The 15,257-nt window shown below is 44.9% G+C and overlaps 1 protein-coding gene across 1 annotated transcript in view; it reads right to left on the reverse strand.

Moving 5' to 3' along the window:
• Nucleotides 1-15,257, reverse strand: part of HDAC5 (histone deacetylase 5) — a 92,546-nt gene that overhangs the window by 34,720 nt on the left and 42,569 nt on the right. Inside the window, 5 exon segments of the mRNA XM_044444558.1 lie at nucleotides 4-324; nucleotides 987-1,201; nucleotides 1,765-1,987; nucleotides 4,742-4,873; nucleotides 10,859-10,971. Coding sequence (XP_044300493.1) covers nucleotides 4-324; nucleotides 987-1,201; nucleotides 1,765-1,987; nucleotides 4,742-4,873; nucleotides 10,859-10,971 — 1,004 coding nt within the window.

The raw sequence follows: 15,257 nt of genomic DNA on the forward strand, positions 1-15,257 counted from the left end.
CACCTGCTTATAAGTCACTCCAAGTTCCTCCACCTCCTGCTCTTCTTCTCCCAGTCTGCTCTCCCCAGCCTCATCCTTTACTTGAAGACGGCCCTGCTCTTCAACCGTCTCCTCCTCCTCTCCCTCCTTGATCTCCTCTTCCTCCTCTTCCAGGTCATCCTGCGTTCCCTCACTCTCCGTTGGCCCATCAACCATGAAGGGCCCCTGGCCCAGGCCCAAGCCCAGGCCCAGGCCCAAGGACTCCTGTTGCTCCGTCAGCTCCTCTTCTGTCTCTTCTGGATGCGTTGTGGGTGGCCGTGGCAGCTCCCCAGTCTTAGTGATGATCTACAAAAGAGAGGAAAGAAAGAATGGAAGAAGAAGGATCTTACTTCAGCTAACTAACCATTTTGAAATCAGTGGTGAGAAACTGATGCTCAGCTCTGTTTTCTGTCATCAGAAAGAGTCTTTGGGCCCCAGCCATGTTCAACTAGCGGCAGGAAAGAAAGGAAACTGATGGCAGTGCATGCCTGGCTCTATTCCCCTGTCACAGGATGGGCAGGTGCTGGCTGGGAGGCTTCAGTCTTAGCCTGTTTGGGGCATTCTGGAAGGAGGATGAGGAGGAGGAGAAAAGAAAGGCCATGGCCCCTGACTCCTACACACTATCCTTGATTAGCTTACCACCCAACAGCTAATAAATTAAAGAGACATTATGGTGCAGGGGTGAGAGTGCTGGATTCAGGAGATCCAGTTTCTAGTTCTGTGTGACTTTGGACCAGTCTCTGTCTCTCAGCCTAACCTATTTCACTAGGTTGTTGTGAGGATTAAAAGAAAAGGGAGTACGACATAAACTGCCTTGGGCTTCTTGCAAGACGAACAAAGTGGTATATAAATGTAAATATATATTTATATATATTTATATATATATATCTAAATAAATTCTGGCCCACTGGTATTACAGAAACCTTCCCCTGACCCTCACTAAATGAGACAGCTCCTTTTCCACCCACCTTTCCCAACTGGATCTGCTGCTGCTGTTTCTGTTTCTCCAGGAAATGCTGATGCTGTTGCTGCACAACCAAATGCTGCAGCGCTTGAGGGCTCTGAGGCAGTGGTGACGATTGGGTGCGGCTCAGTGGGCGGTGTCGAGGCAACTTGGTTACAGTCCGTAGGTTAGAGGGGATGCGCTCCCCTGTCACCAGAGGGGATTGGCCGTGCAGAGGAACTGTGGTGAAGGAATCAGAGGTTATGCTCTGGACAGTTTCCAGAATGAGGCATCACATTTCTACCTTTCATTTAAACACAAAAAGCCATGGACAAGTTGCTAGTCCTCATTATTTATTTATTCAGATGATTTATTAGTGCTTTGACTACACAAATTGCTTTATCAACATAATCTTCCCTATTCCTCCCAATAAAACTTAGATTAGCACAATTCCCATTTTGCTAAGGAAGAAGCAATGCTGAAAAGAAATTAGAGTGGTTTTCTGTAAGAACTCCTTCAGCTGACACTAACCCAGAGTTGGTTGCTGCTGCTGAACAGCATCACATCACGGGTGCGTGGCTGGTACTCAGGACGGGCACAGGTGAATGAAGTCACTGACTCACACTGCTGGGCATCCACCAGCCCGACTCCTGCACAGTAATATGCAGCTGCCCCATATCCTAGTTGCTCACAGCTGCTGACAACAGCAGCAGTTAAATGGTTAAGCAGTGGTTCCTTTCCAATCAAGCTGCCACTACACTGACCTAAAGAGTGCCTGTGTCGCCTCCTCTGCTCCCACTCACCAGCAATTAGTGTGTTCTGCTGTCGTGCCTGTTCCAGGAGCAGAACGTGCTGAAGCAAGGACGCATGCCCGTGGTTGTTGGTCTCGCCTTCAAGGGCCACCCCCAGAAGGCAGCTGGGGATGGATGACATGCTCAGGAACTTGCTTGTCAAGGCACCCCCCTGGCGCAAGGACTGGATGGCCTGGCGCTCAGCTTCCTGCTGTGTGGAAAGGTTCGGGGAGGCCTAAAGAGGAGAAGCAAGAGAGTTTGCAGCTGCTGTAGAAGTGCACAGAGCTCCAGTGGCCTAGCTGTGACCCAAATTCTTATACTGATCTTCCACACACTCCCTTCCAACTGCTGATCTCACAGCCCCAGTGAGTCTTATCTTCTGAATCTTCCTATGAATCCAATTTCTATTGCATCCAGAGTTGATTCCCTTTCACGAAGGCAGACAGTGTTGTCTAACGCTTACATCTCTCAACAAGCCCACATATTTTAAATTTCTTGGTTCCTGACCTGTATCTCAATTAAGAGTTAGATGTGGTGGTCCCTGAAGTCTGGGCCAATTCTAAGTTACCCGATTTTGGCCTATACCTCCCTACCCCAAATTGACTGATAGTGAGGGGGCTGCCTTGGGGAGGGCTTGCCGGAATCAATGGGGTTCAAGCTGTGTTCAGGTTGTTGCCATGTGCCATCAAAGCAGTATCCTGGCCTCAGTCTGAGGCCCCAACTCTTTCTCTTCTCACCTTCAGGATGTATAGAGAAGTGTGGTATTGGGGAGGGCTTCTAGTGGGGGCAGGGAAGCCTCTAGGCACTCTCACACTCCTGAAGATGAGCTTGGACAGCCTGTATCCATCAACTGAAACAATCATGCATTCTCCCCCTATTCACCTTTAGCTCCATTTCCTTCCCTTTCTTCTGCTGTTTCCTAGTGTATTTTTACATGGTACGCCCTTTGAGACAGTGCCCTATGAAATCTTCTATGTGTAAAGCATGAGTGCATACCTGCAGGCCCAAGAGCCAAATCCAATTCTATGGGGTTCCCCAAACAGCCATGCTTCCTTCCCCCAGCTCCTTTCCCCTTCCCTTCCAAACACCAATCATTTGATGGTCATCCAGCTTTTGTAAAGTTATCCCCCCCAATATTAAAAGACTGAAATGCCTCTCATAAGGTTTGGTTACTGGCAGGATGGGTTTTAAACTAAAATAGGTGGGCATATCTGGGCATGGGATGGCCCTTCCCATTTTGCCTTTGCTCAGCATTGGACTGTAGCCCGTGAGAAATTTTCCAAAGTGAAATTCAGTTCTAGGGCTGAAAAAGGTTCAACATGGCATGTTCTAAATGCTGTGTGCATAAATGACACTGTAACAGCAAGAGTGATGGGGTCCAGAAGCCTCACTGATCTGCAATGGTGCCAATTTTATACTGCATTATTAAGGCATCCAAATACCTTCCAAAATATTCTGAGAAGGAGTCGCCCATCAATACTTTCTGCTGTGCTAGTAAAGCAGCAACTGATGGAATTAAAACACTTTCTTTTCTCGCTCTCTTTTTTAAAGCAGCAGCAATGCTCAAAACAGTAGGCACGTGAGCTTTAGAGAGCCATAACACAGCACAGTCCAAGAACCAAAGGTGCAAACAGATTTGAGTTCAAAGCTACACTAATTAATAGAAGTCAAGATGCTCGGTGCTACTTTCAGCCAGTCGTGGGTGTTTAAGAGCACACGTGCAGATCTCTTTGCTATTCTTTGAGGAAGAAAACAAATCACAGCAGAGTCCAACAGAATGCAAAGTCTGCCACTCAGCTATTTTCAACTCTGGATGCTGAAAATAGTCAAGTTGTAGACTGAGCAAAAGCACCACATGCCCAACCTGAGCCAAGCTGGGTGACTGTCACCAGAGGGAGACAATAAATAGGTCACAGTTGGGCACCAGTTGGCTGGAGGAGAAACAAAAACAGAGACTGGAGCTCTTCAAAAAGCAGAAGGAAGTAAAAGGCTGGGAGTGAATTTACGGTCATCAGGGTGGAGCATCAAACGGGGGGCTCTACAGTACGATGGGGGGAACTGGCGTAGGACTGAAGCAAGAATTGGACAGAAGCTGTAATATCATAGAAAAGTTGTGCAGCATGGGTAAGGAAGAACATATTAATGTTTCTTAAGGAACAGAGAAATTGATCAGCAACAGATTTTAGTCTGCCAGACAGAAGGACTTCCTCATAAAAACACAATAAGGAACTCAAGGCTACATGCATTAGCCAATGCCTCAGACATAACTAGGCTCTTAAATAAACTTGCTAAATACACAGAAGAGAAAATGTCTCTTTGTCTGCTAGCTATGCCAGCCAGATACAGAAACTCCATGTTCAGAAACATAAAAAACATTGTTTTCACAACCCAGCAATATTAATGAAGTGTGTATGCGTGCATACAAACACAAACATTTTAGCTCTATGCTTCTCCATATCCTCTTCTTCCATATTCTCCCTTCCCCTACCAGCAGATCAGACAACCTCTGTAATCTGCACTGCTGCTTACAGGAATGGAACAAGAATGCAACAGGAATGAATCCCTGGAGCAGGGGTCCAAACCCACGTTCAACTTATGGAGCAAATTCCATTTAGGAGGCACTCTTGGGCCTACATTCTAGTGATAGACTGGGCCAAAAGTAAAAGGAGAATGGACCAAAGGGGACAGGCCAGCATGCGAAAAACAGTTGCCTCTTGTAGCTGCCTTTTTTTTTTTTTTTTTTTTAAAAAAGCCAAAAGGCATTTCAGTCTTTTGGGGAAAAAATCTAATCAGTCAATCAGTGACTGGGGAAAAGGGGATATGGCCAGGAAAGGGAGAGAAGCCATCCAGGGAACCACAGCGAGCTGGACTGGGACCACAATGGGGCAGTATTTGACCTCCAGGCTGGAAGTCTCCTAAACAGACTGGGTGTCTGAGCTGCTGCCCCCATTCTTAGGTCTCCAAGGTTTTTTTGGTAATATATACTCACGTTGAGGTGTGAATTTGTCACGGTGACGGTAGCCTGAAGTCCTAAAGAGATGTTGGGCAGAGATGGGGAAGTGTACAAGCTGAGCTGGCTAGCTGACCCATCCATGGTGACAGCTCTGTGTTGGGGCAGCATCTGCTTTATTAAAAAATAATAATAAGGCAAAGGGAAGAGGGGAAACGGGATTGGTGGTGGTGAAAAACAAGAGAAAACAGAAGAATAAGAAGCTGTAATCAAGGAAGGGAAAACATTCTCCCAGCTCCCTTGGTTTAATCCTTCTAGGAATGTTCAATTCCACTAACAAAGCAAGAATAACTGAGACATCTATGATGGCTTACTTATTTTTAAAATATATATACCACTACACGGTTGCCAAAGGTAGCAACTATAGTCTACTGCAGCAAAAAGAACAAAGAGTCCCGCAGCACATTAAGGACCAAAAATTTTTACACAGTATGTGCAAGAGATCAAGTGTGCTCCCCAATGGAATGTTCTTAACACAAAGCAAATGCAGTCATTCCATCTTTTTTCTCTTTTCCATGATAATGATGGTGAACATGATCATGATGATGATGAAGAAGACAGAGTAAGCGGTGAGAAAACAAAGAAATGTTAGAAATGGAAGATCACAATGACATCATGACTCCTGCCGCTGCCCCCATAAAAGTCCATGGATCAGGCAGAGCAATGATGCTGCACAACAGAAGCGTCACCTGGAAGCATCCAAAGACAATGCAAGGATCAGCAGGAATATCTCTACCCTGTGCAGAGCATCAGTGCATTCCAAAGTCAATCAAAACAGGTATGCTTTACTCCCACCGAAAAATGGCAGGGTGGGGGCAAGGGAACACCAAACAAAAGCCAAGTAACACTCTGCCTACATAGTAGAGAAGGTAGTATTCATCAGCCTCCACAAATGTGTTGGACAACAGCTCCCACCTTCTGCAGCCAGCATGCACAATGGTGAGCACCAGTTTGGGGAAGGCTGATATGAACACTTCAAGATGGGCAAGCCTTCTGTACGGGGAAAACTAATCCCACTCCCAGCTGAATCCAAGTTTAATGTATTACATCTACTAACAAATTCTAACTCACTTCATCTTCAAAATGTTTAAGAAGGGCAGTTTTAAGGTCAGCCATAGAATGTTCTGGGAGACTTAAATGCACCTCTACTATTTTCTGAATGTTGCCATTTTAATGTCACGCATATCCTTTTATTATTTTCCATTGTAAATGACCAGTCTGAACTGTGTAAAAGGGCAAAAAGCTTTTGTCCTTATGCAGACCATGATATTCTTTCTAGATTTGGCAAAGTGAACATAGGTACAGATGCTCTCCTGAGGACATTCAGTGGCACTCTGGCATAACATGAAGACTCCAGGTAGATAAGCATCATTAAGATGCTGTCTACAGTTCAACATACTTCTAACTGGTTGAATCAAGACTATGTTAGTTGCACAGTTCTCACTGAAATCTATGGGACTAGTCACAGCTAACTGCGCACTGAATTTAACAGCATTTAATCTGGATTGAACCGATACAATCCATTCATACAGATGTTTGTGCAACAGAAAACTCAAGATGAACATCTTGTTCTTTAGTCTCTAGTAATTGTTAGGTGCTTTACATTTGTTTAACAGGATAAACAACAAGCATTTGCACATGAGGTTCAGGTTTCACTTAGCTACCACATTCCCCTAAGCAAAGAGATTGTTCACAGTTTGAGAAGCAAAGTTGTATGGCAGAAAATTCAAGCATTCCTAATTAGCTTTCCAGACTGGAGTAAAGCCATAACAAACATAGCAAAAGGAAACAAGATAGAGCACTTAGAGAGCTTCACGTACACACAAGGAAATAGTCTTGATGGAATGGAGCACATTGGGGCAGAGAGCATTAAGGCTGGAATAACTATGTAGTTATGTCCACCATTAATATAAGCTCAAGAGCATCACTTCAGCCAGCTGAACTTATATATTGCTTGTAGAATTGTTAAGAAGCCAAACAGATCTTAAAGGTATTTAATAAGACTGTTAAGTGTAAGAGCTAGGACCATATTTGTATTGACCTTTATTAAAGGCCAAGCCGATCTTCATGACCCCACTGTGGAATTAATTTATAATGAAAAATGGGTAATACATTTCACAAATGTAAAAAAGAAAAAAATCACAAAGAAAAAAATCCAGGTAGTAAGGGCTATATATGTTAATTGCTGGAAGTGATGACAAATTCCTAAATTACTTGACAGTTACACAAAGATCTGACTTTATTGGCAGAACCTGTCAAGGTTAACTAAAAATTAGGCCTGGATAATAAATGTAATAAAAAAATTAGGCCTGGATAATAAATAAAAGACAGCTAAAAAAGGTTCAACCATTTCTAGAAAGTTACATAAAATTCAGTATTTGGCCATCTAATCCCTTTGTTTGGAATATGATCACTTTTGTTTTATTCTTATAATCAATAAAATTATTTTAAAAATACTAAGAAGTTGAACCCAAAAATAAGCACGTGGGCACTATCAATACAGGAAGAACCAGATGATCTTCTTCACTGTAGCGCCTTTCTCCAGCTGTGTCACACTACAACTATTGGCCGCGTTGGCTGGGAATGAGGGAGGCTGTAGTCCAGCGCACCTGCATGCTCTATTCCTCTCCTGATTTGCCATTTAACACTTTAGCCAGGATATTCAATAGGATATGGGGCCAGAGATGAAAATGGGTTTTCTTGCAGGGCCTGGTTCTTGGGTTTGTATTTCTTTTTGGTGGCCCACTATTCATGGTGAGTGGCCATTTCTTGGATGGGTTACAGATTTTTGAGGATCCATCAGAGATACTTCAAATGGAAATTGGAGGTGATCATGAAAGGTGTTACATCAGTTTATCTACTGAGCCAGTCTTGCATTCTAGTTCTGTCACTTTGCTTCTTCACTTGACTGAGTTGGTACATGAGGTTTTAAAATGCCTGCTCTTCAGGAATGACTATTTTTCCAAAGGGCCAAAGCAACTGCAGTTGCATTGCAGGACTTGCCAGCAGGAGTTTGTGGTGTGCTCTGGGTGAATGAGTGAGATAATGTTGGGAACAATGTAAGTAATTGCCCCTGGTGGAATTTTTAAATAGCATCTTTCCCATGGATCTAGATAAAGAGGATGTTATCAGTGTATCAATTTGAAAGATAATCAAATTTGCAGATGATACAAAACTGAGTGGAATACCAAACACCCTAGAAGACAGAATGAAGATCCAGAGCAATCTTGATAAACTTGAACACTGGGCTGAAAGAGAATGAAATTCAATAAGGACAAGTGCCAAGTCCTCCACTTAGGAAAAAGAAACCAAATGCATCGATACAAGAGAAGGAATAAGTGGCTCAACAGAACTGAAAAAGACCTTTGAGTTATTGTGGACAATAGCTAAGTTAAGCGCCAACAATGCAATGCAGCCGCCAAAAGGGCAAGTGCTATTTTGGGATGCATTCACAGAGGTATTACTTCCAAATCACAAGAAGTAGTGGTTCCCCTATACTCCTCACTAGTCAGACTTCATCTGGAATACCATGTCCAGTTCAGGGCACCAAGATTTAAGAAAGATGCAGAAAAATTAGAAAGGGTTCAGAGGAGGGCAACAAAAATGATCCAGAGTTTTGAAACATTATGAGGAGAGACTGAGAGAACCGGGCATGATCAGCTTTGAGAAGACCCGGGGGGGGGGGGGGGGTCATGGTATAACTCTGTAAGTACCTCAAAGACTGTCACAAGGAGGAAGGTCAAGACCCATTCTTGCTGACACCAGAGCGTAGGACATGAAATAATCAATTCAAGCTGAGACAACACAGATTCAGGCTAGATATCAGGAAAAGCTTCCACAACAACATGACAGTGGAACCAGCTGCCTAGAAAGGTGGTGGGCTCTCCCACACTGGAGACATCCAAGAAGAAATTGGACAGCCATCTGAATGGGATAGTGCAAATTGGTGTCCTGAAATAGCAGGTGGTTGGGCCCAATGGCCTTCATGGTCCTTTTCAACTCCATTATTCTACGATTCTATCTCCTGCAGACAACAGGAGCAATGGGCTTCTTTCAGTAGGATTGAAAGAAATGTTTCTTGGGATGTCCTAAGACAGTATCAACCAGCAGGTGGCACTTCCTCTTCTAACAATGGGAACATCCTTAAGATATTGGATAAATCTGTGTAACTGGGGGAAGGGAGGGTGGCCCATATGGGAGGTAATTATGTGCCCTTCTGGTTTGCAGCTCAGTCAAGCAGGGATGTCAAGAAGGGAAGAAGTGCACTGTGCACAACGATAAAAGAGGGAAATGCACAAAATCTCTTCCTCCATACAAAGAGGATCACAATCACTTTTCTGTATGGGTGTCTAAGTCACCCTGGTAATGTACACATGAGCAAATTATGCACAAGTAGCAGATATAGGCAGGGCAATGGTGAGTGGAGCTAGGACAGACACCCAGCATTAACCAATGGCAGCTTTTCCCCCCAAGACTAACTGCCACCACTGGGGGATAATTTTGAGGGAAAGAAGTTGGGAGCTTGGGAGGGAAGGTTCAGCCCGCACTTGCCCATGTGTTGAGACCCTTCCTCTGAAAATCTCCCTGAAGCATGGCAATTAAGTTTAGGAGGAGAAATGTTGCACTCAAATGAGATACACCTTTTGTAAGTCTAAATGCTGCACTGGGAGGGGATTTTCAAAGGGGTGGGAAATAGAAGGAGAGAGAAAAGGAGAAAGGGGAGGTAAAGAAAGATAGTTGAGAGGGTTCCTGAAAGAAGAAGAAGATGCCCTGTCATGAGTGCTTGATGCCCCTTCCCAATTTTGGTTCAACTTCACCCTCCACTGGTATGCTGCTCCTGAGAGATTTCCCTTGAGGAAATAAGTGCTCCACATAAAAGGTTCCCAGCTTGTGATCTAAACCCGTGAATTCAGTAAGAGCTCATAAAGGATAAATGAAAATTAAGCATCTTCCAGTTGTTAACCATCTGTTGTAATATTAGTGGCTCAAATCAGATAGCAAGTCATACCATGGTTAAAGAAACCTAACTATGGTTTTGTGTGATGTCTAAATTGACAAACCATAATTAGCGATTGGATGATGAACCAGAATAAAGTACCGTATTTTTCGCTCTATAAGACACACCTGACCATAAGACGCACCTAGTTTTTAGATGAGGAAAACAAGAAAAAAAATATTCTGAATCAAATCGTTTACTAAACTATTCTGATCCATGGAAAGCTTCCTGATAATCACAGGCACATTCTCCATCACTTCCCCATGGGCTTCATTAAAAGACGGGTTGCCATTTGAAAACACACACCGACCTGTGATTATCAAGAAGCTCACCTGCGCCGGGGGGGGCAGAGCAGGGCGCACCGAGCGCATGCTGGCCAGGTGGTGCAGGCGGGCCGGCAGCGTCCCAGCAGTGGTCTTTTGGGTGGCAGCAGGTCTTCCCGGACAGTGGGGGTGGGCAGTCCGTCCCAGTTCATCTCTCTGTGGGGCCGGCTCAGCCACGGCCGGTGGGTTAAAGCCCGTGGTTCCTCCTCCTCTGCACCCCTTCCCCGAGCGGCACAGCTCTCACCTGTGCCGGGGGGGGGGGGCGGAGCAGGGTGCGCTAAGCACATGCCGGCCAGGTGGTGCCAGGTGGTGCAGGCGGGCTGGCAGCGTCCCGGCAGTGGTATTACATGTCCTGGGCGTCGGGCACACCATGCTGCACATCTGACAGACTTACTGCACACACATATTCGCTCTATAAGACGCACAGACATTTCCCCTTACTTTTGAGGGGAGAAAAAGTGCGTCTTATAGAGCGAAAAATACGGTAACTACTGTCTGCAGTGGATCTCCTCTAATGAGTCGCTCCTTGTCAACCAGCAAGAGAGGTTTCAAACAGTTCATATCTTAGTGCTCTTCTACTTCCATTCACTGCAAAATCTCAGTGATAGGATCTCTCTCTCTCTCTCTCTCTCTCTCTCTCTCTCTCTCTCTCTCTCTCTCACACACACACACACACACACACACACACACACACACACGAAGTTCAGCCCACTGGGGATGGAAACAGGAGCAAGGCATGGCAGCCACTTGCTCAGCACTGCCATTCTGCAGCCTTACCTCAGTATGAATATTGGGCACTGAGCCTGTAAGCCCATTTTCAGTGATGGCGCTGTTGGAGCTATTCGGGGAGCTGGGGCCAGAGCCAGGGGCACTGTTGCACATTGAAGACACTGCAGAGAGGGAGGGAAAAATGAGATTGCCACCATGCCAGTCCTTGTACTCAAGTGCACATGTCGTGTTGAATCAGAATGCCAGTGTGCCAGTGTAGGGTGCTAAAATTTCATCTTTCCTTTTGAAGCAGAATCAAGCTTCTCATGGCAGCTAAGAAACATTTCAAAATGCACAAAAACCAGTGAGAAATTAGCAAAAGACTCCCATTACTGGATTGCCCTTCCCTTTCATCTGACTCTCCCTATTTTTATGGCCCTCTGTCTATCCCACCTACTCCTTCCACAGCTCAGTCTTGTTCAAAAAAATTCAGATAATGCTACCCCAAAAGACCATGTACACAATAGCTCCAGCCAATGGTCAGAAATGATGGGAGCTGTACTTGAACAATGACTGCACTGTACTGCATAAATCAAATCACTGATTAGCGGCCATGAAAACTCCAGTTTCGCAGTACACAGTTTGAAAGGTTGCCCGTGACATCTCAGTTACAAAATTAGGACTTCCTTATTTCAGTATCTGGAGAACAGAGAAGGCCTGTACACATGCAAGACACAGCTCTCAACACAAAAGAATTCCCCTCCTCACAAATTTTTTTGAATCTCACATTTCTGAGGGGGATTCACATAAAGAAATTTAGAACTGGCTTCCTCCTACCAACGATTTGTTGGTAATTCTGAATTCACCTTTCTACATTGGCTACAAACGCATATTAGAAACAGGTGTATATAAACTATTTTTCAATAAGGAACTTCAGTCCATTGAAAGCTCATTGGCTTATATAATAGTCAATTGACAGCTTGCTGCTGTCCCCTTTTGCCAACTAAAATAAACATTCCTTCAGAAGCAGCAGATGTTTCTGGATTATATACTCTGTTGTCTCTCTTCACCCCCACCATAATAGAAACAAAATGGACACCAAGCAAATTACAACCGTCTGGATTAATATCTAAATTTAACAGCTGCACATCTGAAGGGGGTGGGGTGGGAAATGCTTGGCTACATTCTTTATTTAGATATTTGCTTTTCTAATCTGCTGTTGTCTACCCTACTCATATCACCATGAATTTTAGAAATATTTAAATAGATGTGAGTTATGTGATCATACATCAGTCAAAATATTATTTTGAATAAAATACAACACAAGACTTCACCTCCTCTTTTGCATCCATAAGCAATTTTAAGCTAATCACAGTTCTCCATGATATATATGGGTAAAACTGTGTTTTTGTAAAAAATTGAAAACAAATCATGATGAAACCATGGTTTCTGAAAATGGATTGTTTTCAAGCCATAATTTAACAAGCCATGGTTCCCCAGAAAGCTGAATGGAGGTTTAACAAATGAAAACCTCTCTCCTTCTCATAGGCACAAAAGAAGAGAGGAGGGGGAGTGTGTGAGCCTTAGGGTCTCCAGAGTTGGTTCCTATAGTAGGAAATTATGGTTTCCAGTTTGCACATAGCAATAAAGAAATCATGTATAGTACGTATGCAGCAGAAAAGCAGGTTGCTTACCTGTAACTGATGTTCTTCGAGTGGCCATCTGTGCATTCACACATATGGGGTGTTGCGCCTGCGCAGTGCCTAGGCCAGAAAGATTGAAAGCTAATGGTTTTGGTGGGAAAACTCTGCTCCCCTCCTCCTCAGTAGTATATATAGAGTGGAGTGTCTACCATTTTCTCCAGTCTTTGGAGATAGAACGCCACCTTACGAAAGAAGATGGCATAACAACTTATCAGGTACCGCCGCAATAGCCCACGGTACCGATGACATAATAAAGTATCAGGTACTGAAGCAGTATCATACAGTACCGATAAAGAAACCACTCACCAACACCGAGCGGGGCTGGCGGGTGGGTTGTGTGAATGCACAGATGGCCACTTGAAGAACATCAGTTACAGGTAAGCAACCTGATTTTCTTCGTCGTGGCCTCTGTGCATCACACATATGGATGAATAGCAAGAGATGGTGGTGGGCGGTGTCGTCATTGAAGAACGGTAGAAAGAACAGCCCTCCCGAAGGAACAGTCTCTTCTGGCACGCACATCAAGGCGATAGTGCTTTGCGAAAGTACACGGAGTAGCCCAAGTTGCAGCCTTGCAGACCTCCTGGATCAGGACACCCGTGGCAAACGTGGAGGAAGCCGCCACCGCTCTAGTGGAATGACCCCTTGGAACAACAGGTAAGTCCATTTTTGCAAGCTGGTACGCTAACGAAATGGTTTGACCAATCCACTTCGACAGTCTCTGAGATGAAACAGGTTATCCTTGGTCCCATTGAGAGTACTTTCCAAAAAGTCTATTAGAGCATCTAAGAGACTCTGTGCGTGATCTATAGAAAGTCAAGCAGCGTCGTACATCCAAGGTATGCAAGAACCTTTCGATCGGGTTCGATGGCGACGGAAAGAAGGCAGGCAACACAATCTCTTGATTCAGGTGGAAAGGCATGGCAACTTTAGGCAAAAAAGACGGATCCATCCTCAGAACCACTTTTTCCTTATGGAAGTTGAGATAAGGTGGATCAATTCGAAGAGCACAAAGTTCACTGGCTCTATGAACTGATGTAACTGCAACAAGGAAGGCCGTCTTCCATGATACAAGACGCATATCGACAGTCGCTAGGGGCTCAAACAGTGGTCTTGTAAGTGCCTGAAGGACAACCAAAAGATTCCATGTGGGCATAACAGGCCGAATAGAAGGATGAAGATTTTGCAGTATTTTTGTATAAGCGGTTGTGAAAACACTGACAATCCTTGTACCGTACCCCGATAATGTGACACGGCTGCTGCACAGACCTTAATTGAGGAAGGTTTTAGTCCCGAACGATGCAGTTGCAGCAGAAACTGAAGAATATTCTCTACCGAAGCTGTAATCAGACTGAACGAGCGTGATTCCATGAAAGATGAGAAGCGGCGCCACTTTGCTGCGTAGGATTTCCGAGTTGATGGTCTTATTGCAGACTCGAGAATCCTTAAAACATCTGGATCTAAAGAGCTCAGTCCTGACAATACCCCCATCGGTACCGAGTCAGTGAGGAGGTCAGATCGGTCGTGAGTTGAGGTATTGAGTGACCTAGTAGATCTCTGTTCCGAAGCAGTGTCTTGAGTCAATGAATTCTCCATGCAGTGAGGTTCAATGAGGACAGGTCCGGGTGACGGACAGAGCCTTTTTGTTGAGTTAGTAGATCTTGTCTGGATGGAAGATGAAGGAAATTGCCGTTTGAGATCCGAAGGAGGGTGGAAAACTATGCTTGACGAGGCCACCAAGGTGTTATGAGTATTCCTGTGGCATCATTGTGCACAATCTTTGATACAACTTTTGTCAATAGAGGAATAGGCGGAAACGCGTAAAACCTGAGATTTGTCCAGGGGATCATAAGGGCATCTCCCATTGATCCCGGTCCTATTCCCGCCCTGGAGCAGAATCTTTTGCACACCCTGTTCTTGTGGGTAGCAAACAGGTCTATGTCCGAATGTTCCCAAAGTTGGAATAACTGTATGCAGACTTGATGATTCAGTTCCCATTCGTGGATGAACAACATGTGTCTGCTCAGGGTGTCTGCTTCCTCGTTGTCAGTCCTGGCAAGATGGACCGCCAAGAGGGTTATACCTCTCAGGATGCACCATTCCCAAATGTCCATGGACAGGCGGGCCAGGGCAGTGGACTTTGTTCTGTCCTGTTTGTTGATATAGAATACCACCACTATACTGTCGGACGTGATCTGTATCACTTGGTGGCGGACAACTTCCTCGAAGGACCAAAGTGCCTTGAAGATCTCTAGAAGCTCGAGGAAATTTATGTGACTCAATGACTCTTGCCAGTTCCACATGCCCTGAGATTGAAGCCCTGCGCATACCGCATCCCACCCAACCAGTGAAGCATCGGTATATAGAGTCAGCGTTGGGTGAGGGGTGATGAATGGAGTACCCACGCTTAGATTGGCTGGGGTCGTCCACCAAGTCAATGTTCGTATAACAGCGCAGGGCATACAAAGTGGTTTGTTAGGCAAATCTCATTGTGGACGAAAACTCTTGTTGAACCAGAGCTGAAGAGGGCAGAACTTCAACCTGGCATGTGGGACAATGGCAACTGCGGCAGCCATGTGACCCAGAAGTCTCTGGATTGAGAGCGCTGTAACTACATTGTCCTGTCGGATCCGAGAGATACAGGAGTGGAGGTTGTCCTGACAAGCTGGAGGGAGGAATGCCCTCGCTACCGTGGAATCGAGATGAGCTCCGATGAAGTCTATCACCTGCGTAGGGACAAGGGATGATTTTTCACGGTTAATACA

The sequence above is a fragment of the Varanus komodoensis genome, unplaced genomic scaffold (assembly GCF_004798865.1).
Source record: "Varanus komodoensis strain SLA01 unplaced genomic scaffold, ASM479886v1 scaffold45, whole genome shotgun sequence".
NCBI lineage: Eukaryota > Metazoa > Chordata > Lepidosauria > Squamata > Varanidae > Varanus > Varanus komodoensis.